The sequence below is a fragment of the Chiloscyllium punctatum genome, chromosome 2 (assembly GCF_047496795.1).
Source record: "Chiloscyllium punctatum isolate Juve2018m chromosome 2, sChiPun1.3, whole genome shotgun sequence".
In the NCBI taxonomy this organism is placed as follows: domain Eukaryota; kingdom Metazoa; phylum Chordata; class Chondrichthyes; order Orectolobiformes; family Hemiscylliidae; genus Chiloscyllium; species Chiloscyllium punctatum.
This window is the reverse complement of record NC_092740.1, coordinates 9757897-9774165: the sequence shown is the minus strand read 5'-3', so window position 1 is coordinate 9774165 and position 16269 is coordinate 9757897. Positions and strand designations below refer to the sequence as shown.

At 43.9% G+C, this 16269-nt stretch overlaps 1 protein-coding gene across 1 annotated transcript in view; it reads right to left on the bottom strand.

The window, feature by feature from the left end:
• Positions 1–16269, bottom strand: part of LOC140493718 (uncharacterized) — a 126428-nt gene that overhangs the window by 22359 nt on the left and 87800 nt on the right. The window contains exons 4-5 of the mRNA XM_072592490.1: positions 3947–4063; positions 1436–1475 (exon numbers count right to left, since the gene is read on the bottom strand). Coding sequence (XP_072448591.1) covers positions 1436–1475; positions 3947–4063 — 157 coding nt within the window. The remainder of the gene's footprint in view (positions 1–1435; positions 1476–3946; positions 4064–16269) is intronic.

Below are 16269 nucleotides of genomic sequence, written 5' to 3'. Positions count from 1 at the left end.
AGGACAAGCCAGAGAACTATAGACCGGTGAGCCTGACGTCGGTGGTGGGCAAGTTGTTGGAGGGAATCCTGAGGGACAGGATGTACATGTATTTGGAAAGGCAAGACTGATTAGGGATAGTCGACATGGCTTTATGTGTGGGAAATAATGTCTCACAAACTTGACTGAGTTTTTTGAAGAAGTAACAAAGAAGATTGATGAGGGCAGAGTAGTAGATGTGATCTATATGGACTTCAGTAAGGCAATCGACAAGGTTCCCAATGTGAGACTGATTAGCAAGGTTAGATCTCATGGAATACAGGGAGAACTTGCCATTTGGATACAAAACTGGCTCAAAGGTAGAAGACAGAGGGTGCTGGAGGAGGGTTGTTTTTCAGACTGGAGGCCTGTGACCAGTGGAGTGCCAAAGGAATATTTGCTGGGTCCTCTAGTTTTTGTCATTTACATAAATGATTTGGATGCGAGCACAAGAGGTACAGTTAGTGAGTTTGCAGATGAGATCAAAATTGGAGGTGTAGTGGACAGCGAAGAGGGTTACCTCAGATTACAACAGGATCTGGACCAGATGGGCCCATGAGCTGAGAAGTGGCAGATGGAATTTAATTCAGATAAATGCAAGGTGCTGTATTTTGAGAAAGCAAATCTTAGCAGGACTTATACACTAAATGGTAAGGTCCTAAGGAGTGTTGCTGAACAAAGAGACCTTGGATTGCAGGTTCATTGCTCCTTGAAAGTGGAGTCACAGGTAGATAGGATAGTGAAGAAGGCGTTTGGTATGCTTTCCTTTATTGGTCAGAGTATTGAGTACAGGAGTTGGGAGGTCATGTTGCGGCTGTACAGGACATTGGCTAGGCACTGTTGGAATATTGCGTGCAATTCTGGTCTCCTTCCTCTCGGAAAGATGTTGTGAAACTTGAAAGGATTCAGAAGAGATATACAAGGGCGTTGCCAGGGTTGGAGGCTTTGAGCTATCGGGAGAGGCTGAACAGGCTGGGACTGTTTTCCCTGGAGCGTCGGAGAATTATAGAGGTTTACAAAATTATGAGGGGCATAGATAGGATAAATAGACAAAGTCTTTTCCCTGGGGTCGGGTAGTCCAGAACTAGAGGACATAGGTTTAGGGTGAGAGGGGAAAGGTATAAAAGAGACAAGGTTTTCACACAGAGGTGGTACATGTATGGAATGAGTTGCCAGAGGATGTGGTGGAGGCTGGTACAATTGCAACATTTAAGAGGCATTTGGATGGGTATATGAATAGGAAGGGTTTGGAGGGATATGGGCCAGGTGCTGGCAGGTGGGACTAGATTGGGTTGGGATATCTGGTCGGCATGGATGGGTTGGACCGAAGGGTCTGTTTCCATGCTGTACATCTCTATGACTCTATGGCCCAGCGCATTTCTACAACCACGTTTATATCAGTCACTGATGACCTTACCTTTTCAAAGCTGTGGTCGGATCCATTTGCTGTGAACCCCCTAAAGAGATAAAAATGATTCGTAAATATTTTGTTAAATTATGAACAAATTTGCCACATTGTCTCCACAGTTGGATGAGTCTCAAGCAAAACCATCCCTGACCAACAATATATATATTTTGCACAGTTAGATACAGTGATCTCTCGAATCTTATCTGATTGCTAAAGCTTTACACAGGAGTGTCCTCCTTAGCCCAGTCTAATATCAATAATGGACCAACAACAAAAACAGACGTTGCTGGAAAAGCTCAGCAGGTCTGGCAGCATCTCTGAAGAGAAATCAGAGTTAATTAAATTACCTACAGTGTGGAAACAGGCCCTTCGGCCCAACAAGTCCACACCGACCCGCAACCTACCCAGACCCATTCTCCTACAATTACCCCTTCACCTCACAATACGGGCAATTTAGCATGGCCAATTCACCTGATCTGCATATTTTTGGATTGTGGGAGGAAACCGGAGCACCCAGAGGAAACCCACACAGCTACGGAGAGAAAGGTATTAATATTGTTCTGATCCCAGTTGATGTTATTCCTGGACAAGTCAGGTCCCAGACTGAAACAGGTTTGCTCGAGCATATTTTGAGTTGTTTTTGTTTCTGATGAAATGGTCTCTCTCTGAAAGATAAGCGCACGATGCTGCAGAGTTTGCTGTCATACTATAGCAGAAGCTCATTCCCAAAAGAAATGAAGATAAAACATGTGTCTACTTAAGACATAAGTTCAAAAAAGTTTAAAAATAGAGTTAAACTTTATCGTATTAATGCCAAAATACTTCTTTATAAATTAAAAATAATAAAAGCTCTGTGTCAACCCCAGCACTCATCCCCAGTACAGTACTCAAAAATACATCTTGTTTTATACCCAGAAAGACTACTTGGGCAAGACTAACCCCAGGGTCCCTGTTTCGAACACACTGGGAGATTTAATTTTGATCATAAGCAGTCAATGAGCTAAAGTTCACTTATAAATTATGTGAAGGGAATGGTGAAGAGATACAGTTACAGATATCCCACGAGGAGTAATAGTTAACTGTAAAAAAATTAATGACAGTGTCAAACTGAAAGAAAACACAAATATTTACATAAAATAAAGGAACAGGTGAGAAGATTGGACAGGATATAAAAATCATCAATCAAAGGCAACAAAATTCAAAAGGAGGGAAATCTTACTGTCCAGAGAAAGTTAGGCAGTAATGTAAGAGTGGATAGTTAGAGTTTCTTGAGACATATTGCAGGTATGTTGGTGAGACAGCTGGATTGTGATGTAAAGCATGGATTCAATTACCACATTAGCTGATCTTACGAAAAAGGTCCCACTTTTTCAACTTCAACTCTTACTTGAGATAAGATGATTATCAGGTTAAACACACCACCAGTCATCTGTCTCTCTCTCTCTCTCTGATCAGAGAACACCACTGTGGTCCTCTGGGAATATGGCAACATTACACTTAGATGGTTTAAAAACAACAGGAGTTTGTAGAATTAGTCATGGAAATGGCAATTGCATTAAATGGGTATTTTGCATTAGTCTTCAGGATAAGGGATAAAAATAACATTCCAGATCATTATAAATCTGGAAATGAAAAGGAAGGAGCAACCCAGAAAATTCCAAACACCAGAGAAGTGGTCCTGAGTAAATCATTGATGCTGTGGACTGACAGTTCCCTGAGTCCCTGATGGACTTCATCCCAGGGTCTTTAAAGAGGAGCTGCTGGGAAAATTGAACAATTGCTTTACATTTCCCACAATTCCCAAGGTTCTGGGCTGGTCCCACTGCCTTCAACAATAGCAAATGTAACTCCTGTGTTCAAAAAGAGACTCTGTTTTTAATTTGATCAACCAGTGCACAGGGAGGTCACGAGGTCAGCCCCAAAACAGACCAGTGCCTGAGCATTACCCCCACTGCACAGGCCCGAACAGGAGCCATTGTTACCATTCCACCCCGAGATGTCTGTTACTCAGACTATCTGAGGCACCATGTTGTCTTTTTGCAGCAAATCAATTTTAACAATAAAAACACAAAAAGGAATTGTTTCAAATTGCAGCTTCCTTTATGTTCCGTCGAGATTCTGTCCTGAGTGGGAATGAATGGAAAAGGTGTGGTCTGTTGGGATTCTGTCAAATGGAAGTGAATGAGAAGACATTTTGGTGCATTGAGAGTTGACAGTAATGGGGAGAAGAATGGGGATGAATCCATCAGAGTTTAATAGAATGGAGTGGAATGGCCTTGCTTGTGAAACAGCCTCAATCTTCAATCACCCATGAGTCAGACATCAGACAGTGGGTGATGCTATTGAACAGGCCACCTTCACCCACCCTCCATCACCCACCAAAGACAAAGACAGCGTTTTCAGAGAATGTACTGAAGAGGAGAGAGTCGGTGAGGGAAAATTAATCCAGGGTCATTGTTTATTGCTGTTTCAAAAACAGAACCATATTGTTTTATGAACCTCGTTCTCGACAGAACCCACCTCCTTTCTTCCTGAAGGTGATGAAGATGATGACAATGACGATGAGGAGGAGGAGGAGGATGAGCAGTGGAATGACCAGTGAATATACTGAGACATACTGAGCAGGCTGAGTCTTCACTGTAAAACAGCAAGAACAACATTGGTTAGGAATATCTCAATGTTGCTGCAGTGAAACCTGTAGCAGGGTGATAGAGTGTGAGATTAAATGTACACATTGGGCATTCTTTGACAGAGCAATCCAGTTCATTCCCCTCCCCCTGTCCTTCCCTATAACCCTGTAACTTGCTCCTTTCCGAATACTTATCCCTTGTTTCTGAAAGATGCCCCTGTTGAATCTGTTTCCATCGCCCTGTCAGGCAGTGCTTTCCAGATCAGGACAATTCTTGAAGGAGGCAGCTCCTTAATTCTGTGACACAGAATAGAAGGTTAGATGGATATTTCACATCATTCCACAGGGCAGTTGTTGGATCCGGTGCTGACTTGCCTGGTCTCAGCTGGATAATGGGAAGGACAGATTTAGCTCCAGCTCCCCCGGACTGAGGGAGAGAAGAATTGGTAATAGTGACTGTCCTCGGGATTTCGGCACACCAGATGTTGTCATGAAGGAATCAATAACAATTATTGCTGGAGAAACTCTGCAGGTCTGGCAGCCATCTGTGGACAGAACTCAGAATGAAAGCTTTGAGTCCAATGATCCTTCATCAGAACTGACAGCTTCCTAAGGAAAGGTGGTATGGAAGCTGTTGACAGAGGATTGTGGGACCGGGGTGGGAGTGGGGGGAAATGAGCGAGAGGCTGAGTGGTGACTGAGCCCAGAAGGTGAGAAAGACAGTCACATAGACAAAGGGATGCTGAATGGTCCTCCAGGGAGAAAGACAATGTGATAATGGGAACCAGGAAGGAGGTGAAAGCAGCTCATGTCATTACCAGGCCAGAGATGTACTGTGGTGGGATTTGAACCCATGATCTGGGTGTCTGGATTGGTCACCCAATGACAGTAGCAGAAAACCACCACCTTCCTTTATAACCCATGTGTGAATGCAGGACGAGGATTGGTTCCACATTGTTGTGCTTAATCACACAGTCAGATGGTCACTGGGGGAACATACTAGCATTGATGGAACTATTCCTGATGAAGGTGTGAACACTTTCATTGTAACCAAGAGGGACACATTAGGCTGTTGCACCTTCCTGCTCAAGGAGATGATCTCAGTGTCAGTATAACTTTGGTGCATTTGGAGATTGAACTGAATGTTCTGAGTGTGTCAATGTCTTTCAATACTGACATCAGAATGAACCTAAAAGAATCAACACATCAAATTACACTAAACATTTATAAAATCACATTTCAAACACAAATGCAAAATATTGCAGATGCTGGGAATTTGAAATAAAAATCAAATAGTCAGCAGGCCAGCTAATACCTGTGGAGAGAAACAGTTTCATAATTTAGTTCAATGACCTTTCACTCGAAAATCAAATTGTAAAAAGTTCACACAATCTGTTCCACCCACACTCTCGACCCTTTACAGACTAAAGCCTTCATCATGGTCATTAAGTTATGAGGGTGTGACTGGCTCAGTCAGCCTTTATTGCCCATGTCTCATAGTTAAGAATCAGCCACATTACGGTGGGGTATGGAGTCACATGTAGGCCAGGCCAGGTTAGAATGGCAGTTTCCTTCCCGAAAGGACATCAATGATCCAGATGGGGATTTACAACAATCAACAGTGGTCACACAGCCATCGTTAGATTCTTACTTTGACAATTTATTTGATTTCACATTGTACCATCTGCCAAGGTGGGATTTGAACCCTGGTCCCCAGAACATTACCTGGGTCTCTGGATTAACGGTCCAGCAATAATACCATCAGCTGTTGCCTTTATTGCAGAATGATTTCGAACATGTACCAGTAGCCGGGTTTCCTTCAGGATCAGATACCGAGAATCAGGTTCTGACCTGTATTCCACCAGACACAGGTAAGTGTGATTGTCCCTCACTCTCAGCTGGTTTATCCCAGTCGAGGCGTTTCCCTCCTCTGAGCTTGTACCGATTTCCACCGTGTACAGTTGTCCAAGTTCCCTGTGATTGGGCTCTAAATGTAATGACGTGTTGATAGGGCTCCTTCCTCATCCAGGTAACAGTGGTCAGGGTGTGGGAGCCCCAGCTCCTGAAGATACAGGGTAAAGTAACTGAATCTCCCTCTGTCCCAGTCACCACTGAGACATTTCCCTGAGCAGCTGAGGAAAGGACAAACATCAGAATGGATGAGGTCAGTGCCCAGAAGTTCCAGATTCAATTTTTTACATTTCTTTCAACTTCACAATGAAATGAGTAATTAAATACCTCACGCATATTTCTCATGTGTCTGGACCAGACAATTATAGTTTCCTGAAGGATGCACCGTGTTGAAAATCACTTACGCTCCACCCCCTCATTTTGAGTTTCTCATTCGTGGGATAGTTACAGCTTAGTAAATGGACTGAACCTACATGACTTCATTCATTCTGGGCCCAACATCCCTCCCACCTTCACTAAAACCTTTTGTTTTTCATTCCACAGCCCTATACTTCAGTCTGTGCTCCTTCACTCTGTGGAAGGGGGGGATGGGGGGGTGGTGTGGTGGGGCAGTGGTTAGGAGTTAGACCCACCCTGCACCACCTTTATACATTAAAAATCCCATGAAAGAGGTAATCTCCCCCATCTCCGTCCTAATTTGAAATAAGTTTCAGGTTCACCCACATCCTCTCAGCATCTACTCCCTCAAGACCCCTCAGCATCTTGCAAGTTTGAATAAAGTCACTTCTCAATCTTCAGCAACGAGCAGCCCCCATCTGACTCTGAACCAATCAGGATGGTTAGGTAACAACACTCTGAAATTCTCAGCCAATGGGAGGTAGGGAGGTGACTCTTCACATCTTCTCCGCCAATGAGACGTGAAGTTCCACCATGTGCTCACTCAGTGAGGGGTTGGAAGATACTTGCCCTATCTTGTCCTCAGTCAATGCCAATCATTGGATTGACTACAAGAAGGAGGTCATTTTACCCATTGGGTCCTGGTTAGCTCCACATGGAACAATCCAGGTGAGACCCACCCAATTGTTCGAGTCCCCCCAAGTTCTGCCGGTTCACTTCCTTCAAGGACCTATCAGGTTTAATTCTGAGATCAATGACTGTTTCAACGTGCCCCTTCATTGCTGCTGGTGACTGTCAGTCACTCACTGTGTAAACATTTCACTCTCACATTCTCTCTGTACCTCTGCCCAAAATCTAAGGCCTGCATCCTTGTCCCAACAGCGAATGGATAGACCTTTTACTTGTTTACCTTCTCTTCACTTGTCACTGTCTCAATCAAATCTCCCCTCAATCTCCTTAGCTCCGAGGAGAATGACCCTTGCTTCTCAAAACTTACAATGAAAACCAGTCTCCGATCCCCTCCCTGAAACACCCCAAGCCCATCCCTGGAATAATTCGGGTCACTGCACTCTCTCAAGGACATTCACATTCCTCTTAATAGGTGGTGACAGATCTGGACACAATACTCTCATTGGGGACCAGTTGGAGAGTTAACAATGTCCACAGTTGTTCGGCCCCTGAACTGCAAAGTCAGGAATGATGGGGCATAATTTTCATGTGAAAGCGAGTGTGAGGAGAGGGGCTTTGCAGAAACGGTGATGGGAGTTTGGAATGCACTCCCTTGGGAGGGTAATAGAGGCGGAAAATCTGGCAACATTTAAAAAGTATCTGGATGAGCAGTTGAACCATCATAACATTCCTCCCAGGGGAAAGCCATAGTGGCCAGGCCTCTGGCACTGAGCCTGGATCTGTGGCTCAGAAGGGAAGGGGGAGAAGAGAAAAGTGCTCGTGGTAGGAGACTCAATCATTGGAGGAATGAATTTTGATTTGAAGACAGGAGATATGTTTAGTAAGTTTGCAGATGACAGCAAAATCAATGATGTCGTGAAGAAGGTTATCTCAGAGGACAACAGGACTTTGATCAGATGAGATGATGGGCTGAGGAATGGCAGATGGAGTTGAATTTAGATAAATGTGAGATGTTACATTTTAGTAGGACAAATCAGTGCAGGGCTTACACACTTAATGGTCGGGTCCTGGGGAGTGTTGCCGAACAAAGAGGTTTTGGAGTGAAGATTCATTGTTCTTTGAAAGTCGAATCACAGGTAGACAGGGTACTGAAGAGGGTGTTTGGTACGCTTGCTTTTCTTGGTCAGTGCATTGAGTTTAACAGTTGGGGGATCATGTTGTTACTCAACAGGTCACTGGTAAGGCCACTTTTGGAATATTGCATTCACCTCTGGTTTCCCTGCGATCGGAAAGGTTTTGTGAAATTAGAAAGGGTCCAGGAAATATATGGGAGGATGTTGCCAGGGTTGGAGTATTTGAATATAAGGAGAAGCTGAATAGGTTTGGGCTATTTTCCCTGGTGCATCAGAGGCTGAGGGCTGAGCTTTTAGAAGGGGAATGGAGAGGGTGATTCGTCAAGGTCTTTTCCCCAGGGTATGGGAGTCCAAAACTAGAAGGCATAGGTTTAATGGGAGAGGGGAAAGATTTGAAAAGGGACCTTTTACATGAAGAGGGTGATGCCTGTATGAATAGGAGGGTATAGAAGGAAATGGGCCAAGTGCTGTCAAATGAGACTGGATTAATTAGAATACTTGGTTGCTGGGGACGAGTTGGGCTGGAGGGTCTGTTTCCATGCTGTACATATCTATACGGCTAATAACTATCACGAGAGAAAACCCGTGAAGGAAACTGATGGAGTTAAAGACCAATTAGTCCCCTGGACCTGACTGGATGCATCTCGGGTATTAAAGGAAGTTATTGAAGAGACAATAAACACACAGGTGTTAACCTTCCAACAATCTTTGGAAAGTTCCCAGAGAATTGGAAATCTCCCAAAGTAACACTCTTGTTTTTCAAGGAAAGGAGACAGAAAACAAAGTTACCCAATGTGTCCATCACTTGGAGTTCTGAAGCAATGTGGTCTCACTGGGGAAGGCGGATGTTTCCTTTCAAGATGACAGGAAAAAAGAAGGGACTGCATCAGGCAGCAGGCTGGATATAGTTTACTGGCACATTGCTACAAGGTTTACATCAACTACAGTAACAAGTATCTGGTTAGACTTCTGCAGGTCACTGTGTGGATAGCTGAGTACAATACATGATGGAATGCCCTGCAAATTGGGAGAAGGAGAGGGAGAATTGGGGGCGTAATTTGAGATAAAGACATCAGCAAAAATGAAAGTGAAAAAATGTGGGTGCAGAAAATTGGAAATAAAAAGAAGGTGCTGGAGAAACTCAGCAGGTCTGGCATCCAGTGTGGAGTCAGAAACAGAGTTAACATTTCAGGCCAATAACTTTCCATCAGTGAGTAAAGCACAGATATGTTGCTCCAAGTGTTGTGTTTGAAGCAAATTAAGTATTTCCACGGCATAGTCCTGGCAATCTCATCAGGAAAATAGACAAGGCCTTTTTCCTGGTGTGGGAAAGTGTAGAACTAGAGGGTATAAGTTTGGGGTGAGTGGGGAAACATTTAAAAGGGACATAAGGGGCAACTTTTTCACGCTGATGGTGGTGCATGTATGGAATGAGATGCCAGAGGAAGTGGTGGAGTCAGGTACAATTACAAAAATTAAAAGGCATCTGGATAGGTATATGAATAGGAAGGGTTTAGAGAGACATGGCCCAAACACTGGCAAAAGGGACGAGATTAATTTAGGAAATCTGGTCAGCATGGATGGGTTAGACCGAAGGGTCTGTTTTCATGGTGTACATCTCGATGATTCTGTAGACCAATTCGTGAAAGTCTTTTATTGGGAAAATGTGAGATCAAAATTAAGATGTCTTGGCAGAACATTTAGAAATGTATAATATGATCAAGCAGAGTCAACATGACTTCATAAAGGGGAAATTATCTTGAAATCTTTGAGGTGATAAAAAGGAATTGGTGGATGTTTCATATGTTTTTAGAAGATATTTCAGAAGGTGCAACACATTAAACTCCTTAATGCGATTAGATTCTATGGTGCTGGTGGTAGTATACGAACATGGATAGAGAATTGACTGACTGATAGAAAACAGAGAGTTGGGCTAAGACAGGAGTGATATCCAGCCTGCAAACTGTAATTAGTGGTATATCACAGGATCTGAGATGGGGCCACATATACTATAATATACATGAATGATTTGGATGAGGTCAGTGAATGTACTGTAGCCACGTTTGCTGATGACAAAAATGTAGGTGAGAAGACAAGTGATGAGGATGAAATAAAGAAGCTGCAAAGAAATATCGACAGTTAAATAAGTGGGAAAAATTTGGCACTTGGAATATAATGTGGAAAATGTAAGGTTATACATTTGGCACAAAGAATAGAGAGGCTGAATATTAGTGAAACAGAGAAAGCCTGAAGGAAGTTACAGAACAGAAGAATATGGAAGTTTCACAAAAACATTCAGCAGAAAGTAGGGAAGGTCAATGGAATGCTGACCTTTATTTCAAATGGAATAGAATTTTAAAGTGGGGAGGTTTTACCAGACACTAGTTAGCTCACAGCTGGAATATTGTGGATAGTTTTGGTCCCTTATTAAAGGAAAGTGAAACTGGCATTGGAGGCAGTCCAGAGAAGATTCAATTAGTTGATGTCAGGTCGGGAGGGGCTGTCTTATGGGCAGCGTTTGACAAGATTGAGCCTGTGCTTGATGGATTACAGAAGAATGAAGAGTGACCAAATTGAGACATTAAAGATGCTTCGGGTGCTTGATAAGGTGGATGCAGCGTGGTTGTCCCCCTTGTCAGGAACAGAGGGCATCAGCTCAGAATGAGGGGTTACACATTTCAGATGAGAGGAATGTTTTCTCTGAGAGGGTAGTGAATCTCTGGGCTACTTTACCACAGACGGCAGTTAATGTTGGGTCATTAAGTATAGCCAAGGCTGAGATAGATAAATTTTTAATCATTCATGGAATCGAGGATTGTGAAGATCAAGCAAGTATGGGGAATTCACGTTTATCATCTCAGTCATGATCTCATTGAATGTAGAACAGACTCAATGGGCTGAATGGCCTTCTTCTGTTCCTATGTCTTATGGGCTACCTGCCTCAGTTCTCAACACCTCCATTTCTGAAACCTGTAAATCCCATTTGCTTTTCCAACCACATTCTCAATATGTCCTGACATCTTCAAAAACCGATGCACTCTGACCACCGACTTCCTTTATCCAGATCCATCCTTGAGATCCCTGTCATTGACTCCATATTGCCCATAGGGAACATGGAACCAGGTGGATTTTGGAGCTTGCATCCTTGGTGATGTTTTCTCTCGTCCCTACCTCAGAACACTGAAGTCAATTTGAACACAACAAATTAGGGAGTTGATGGGAGACTGTGGGAAGTTTCAGACACAGTGGTGGAATGGTCCATAAATCCCAGCCTCATTTCTCTCTCTCTCCTTCTCCCTGACTCCTGCCTGAGACCAACTGAAAGAGCCCAAGAAAAGGAGCCAACCCGAGTGCTCCCGGTCCAGGTGGACCCTGTTCCCATTGAGCTATCGGGACAGTGACACCATCCAAACATTGTTCCTTACCTTCAACTTCCTACGTTGTTGGAAGCTTTGTTTGAAAACTATCAATATTGCGCTCCACACGACACTGATAGGGACCAGCATCCTCCTGGCTCAGTCCCTCCATCGTTACTGAGACATCTTTGTTGGTGAGACTCCCCACGAATCTGAATCGATTCCCACCATCCCGCTGTCTCATATTCTCACACAGCTCACCCTGGGAATGGTCTGGACCAGGATATGTACAGGTAAAGATAGCACCTGTGCCAGATTTAATCCGTATGATGGATCCGGTGAGTGTGAGGTGAGTGTCAGGGTGGGTGAAGCTGCAGGGTAAGACAGCAGAGCCTCCTTCCTCAGCCCTCACTCCATCCGCGACTGTCATTGACCAATCAAGGGCCAATCAAGGACTGTAGTGGGAAGTTGTGTGTGGAGTCAGAAGAGACAGGGGAAGCACTAAATGAATGTTTTTTAACAGTATTCACTCTAGAAAACGACAATGTTGTCGAGGAGAATACTGAGATCCAGGCTACTAGACTAGGTGGGATTGAGGTTCACAAGGAAGAGGTTTTAGAAATCCTGCAGAGTGTGAAAATAGATAATTCCCCTGGGCCAGAAGGGATTTATCCTAGGATCCTCTGGGAAGCCAGGGAGGAGATTGCAGAGCCTTTGACATTGATCTTTCAATCGTCATTGTCTACAGGAATAGTGCCAGAATACTGGAGGATAGCAAATATGGTTCCCCTGTTCAAGAAGGGGAGTAGAGACAACCCTGGTAATTATAGAACAGTGTGCCTTACTTCAGTTGTTGGTAAAGTATTGGAAAGGTCATAAGAGTTAGGATTTATAATCATCTAGAAAAGAATAATTAGATTAGGGATAGTCAGCACGGTTTTGTGAAGGGTAGGTCGTGCTGCACAAACCTTATTGAGTTCTTTGAGAAGGTGACCAAACAGGTAGATGAGAGTAAACCTGTTGATGTGGTGTATATGGATTTCAGCAAAGCATTCGATAAGGTTCCCCACAGTAGGCTACTGCACAAAATGCGGAGGAATGGGATTGTGGGAGATAAAGCAGTTTGGATCAGTAATTGGCTTGCTGAAAAAGACAGAGGGTGGTGGTTGATGGGAAATGTTCATCTTGGAGTCCAGTTATTAGTGGTGTACTGCAAGGTTTGGTGTTGGGTCCACTGCTGTTCCTCATTTTTACAAATGACCTGGATGAGGGTGTAGAACGGTGCGTTAGTAAATTCACTGATGACACTAAGGTGGACTTGTGGATAGTGACAAAGGATGTTGTAGATTACAGAAAGACATAGATAAGCACCAGAGATGGGCTGAGAGGTAGCAAATGGAGTTTAATACGGACAAGTGTGAGGTGATTCTCTTTGGAGGGAGTAACCGGAATGCAAAGTACTGGGCTAATGGTAAGATTCTTGGAAGTGTAGATGAGCAGAGAGATCTCAGTGTCCATGTACACAGATCCTTGAAAGTTGCCACCCAGGTTGACAGGGTTGTTAAGAAGGCATACAGTGTTTTAGCTTTTATTAATAGAGGGGTCGAGTTCCAGAACCATGAGGTTATGCTACAGCTGTACAAAACTCTGGTGCGGCCGCACTTGGAATATTGTTTACAATTCTGGTCACCACATTATAAGACGGATGTGGAGACTTTGGAAAGGGTGCAGAGGAGATTAACTAGGATGTTGCCTGGTATGAAGGGAAGGTCTTATGAGGAAAGGCTGAGGGACTTGAGGCTGTTTTCGTTAGAGAGAAGAAGGTTGAGAGCTGACTTAATAGAGAGACATAAGGTAATCAGAGGGTTAGACAGGGTGGACAGGGAGAGCCTTTTTCCAAGTATGGTGATGGCGAGCACGAGGGGGCATAGCTTTAAATTGAGGGGTGATAGATATAGGACAGATGTCAGAGGTATTTCATTTACTCAGAGAGTAGTAAGGGTATGGAATGCTTTGCCTGCAACGATAGTAGATTCGCCAGCTTGAAGTGCATTTAAGTCGTCATTGGACAAACATATGGACGTACATGGAATAGTATAGGATAGGTGGGCTTCAGATTGGGATGACTGGTCGGCGCAATATCGAGGGCCGAAGGGCCTGTACTGCGCTGTAATGTTCTATGTTCTATGTTCTAACTCTGAGCAGAAACCGCTGTGAGGAGAAAGACAGGGAGAGAGAGGATATGAACACAGCACTGGGACAGATATCAGTGTGTGGAACTGAAACTTGGAGACTCTATTCTGAGAATGTTATTTAGTGAGAACAGGGTTCGCAGCTATAATGAGAGGTAGTGAACACATAGTAATGTAAATTCATGAGCAATCCAATACACTGGGGACAGAGTTTCAGTTCCCACCATGGCAGCTGCTGGAAATTCAGTTCAGTTATTACATCAGGAATTAAACACCAGTCTAATGGGAACCATGAAACCATGATCAATTGTTGGAAAAAATCCATCTGGTTCACTGATGTTCTTTAGAGAAGGGAAATACCGTCCTTACGCAGTCTGACCTGCATGTGACTACAGTCCCACAGCAACAGATTCGACTCTGAAACTCCCACATCAATGGCAAAGGGAGACACTGAGTTGGACAAAACCAGTACAAAATGTGAAAGGAAAGTTATAGGTATGTGCAGCATACAACCAGACCCTTCAGTCCAACTTGTCCATGTCCATCAGATATCCTGAATATCTTTTCTGAACTCTTTTGAGTTTCTCAGCATCTTTCCTCCAGCAGGGAGGCCAGAGATGAATGCAGTATTCCAAAAGTGTCTAACCAGCATCCTGTACAGCCATGACAAGACCTCCTCATTCCTATACTCGGTGCATTCAACAATAAAGGTGAGTTTACCAAATGCTTCCGTCATTAACCAGTCTACCCTTTGACTCCACTTTCAAAGAACTGTGAACCTGCACTCCAAGTTCTCTTTGTTTGGCAACACTCCCCAGTACCTTACCAGTAAGTGTATAAGTCCTGCCCTGATTTGCCTTAACAAAATGTAACACCTCAAATTTTTCTAAGTTAAACTCCATCTGCCACTCCTCAGCCCATTGGCCCATCTGATCAAAGTCCCATTCTACACTGAGATAACCCTCTTTGCTGTCAACTCCACCTCCAATTTTGGTGTCATCTGGAAACTGACTGACCATTTCTCTGATATTCCCATCCAAGCCATTTATATAAATGACAATAAGCAGTGGATCCAGCACCGATCCTTGCAGCACACCGCTGGGAACAGGCCTCCAGTCTAAAAAGTAATCCTGCGCCACCACACTCTGTGTCCTATCTTCAAGCCAGTTATGTATCTAAATGGCTAGTTCCCCCTGTATTCCATGTGATCTCACCTTGTTAACCAGTCTATCATGCAGAACCTTGTCAAAGACCTTGCTGAAGCCCATTGAGGCCATGTCCACCACTCTCCATTCATCAATCATCTTCATCACTCCTTCATAAAACTCAATGAGTCATGCTCTGTCTGAACATGTCTTACTGCTCGACACATTATCAGGAGCTACACAAATGGACAAGAATCCCAGTAGGATCACCCGAACACCCAAAGGACCAGACAGACTGCTCCTCAGGACAGAAGTGAGCCACACCAGGATTTTTCAGTAACAGTTAAAATAATTCCATTAATTAATAATTCCACTAATAAGAACAGTGAAAGAAAAGGATTTTTAATTAATGCTCCTGAACTGCGCCCCTTCAAAAACACACACACACACACACACAGACAACCACAATTAAGACAGAGAAAAGATAAATCATTTCTATTTCGACCATGAGTGCAAAAAGAACATAGACAGGGTAACAGGCTAAACATAATGCTGAAAATAAAAGTCCTGACCACAAGATGGAAGGATCGCTCTCTCTCACAGTCCTTGTGTTGTTTCGCAGCAATGAGATGCTGTGTTCTGGACAGTGATGGGCATACTTCAAATCCAACGCCCAATCAGGTGAACTCAGGACTTTTCTTTCCAGATTACTTGTGTTTTCTCTGCTTTTCTCTACAGTGATGGGGGAGAGGCAGAGCTGGCTGCTTTCACTCTGTAGGCTCTAGATACTTTACACTTTCAGACACTCCAGGAACATATAGCTTTGTAACAGCACAGTTCAACCAATCAGACAGCAGTTGCTAAGCAGAATTTTCTTAAGTCGAAACATTATGATGAAGTCCAATGGCATCAGGTCAAACATGAGCAAGGGAATCTCCGGATGACTACCCACTGCCACAATGCCCCCACTCCCAGGCTTCTGATCATGTTTATCACCATTTGGAGGAAGCACTGAGGTCAACACTGGCACAGAATGTACTCTGGGTGGGAGACGTCACTGTCCAACACCAAGACAGACTCAGCAGCTTTCCTACTGCCTGAGCTGGTGGAATCTGAAATGACATAGCCTTTGGACTGGGTCTGTGGCGGGTGGTGAGGGAACCAACAAGAGAGAAAAGCTTGACCTTGTCCTCAGCCGTCTATCTGTCTATTATAGGATTGGGAGGAGTCACTACCACACAGTCCCATGGAGACAAAGTCCCATCATCACATTGAGGTACATCCCCATCGTGTATGGCACTAGCCCTGTGTTAAATAGGACAAACTTTGAACAGATCGAGCAAATCTGTTCTGGGATCCCTGAGACACTGTGGGCCATCAGTACAGCAGAATTGGGCTGTAACACAACCTGTAAACCCATGGCCTGTAATATTTCCCCACTCAGCCATTAA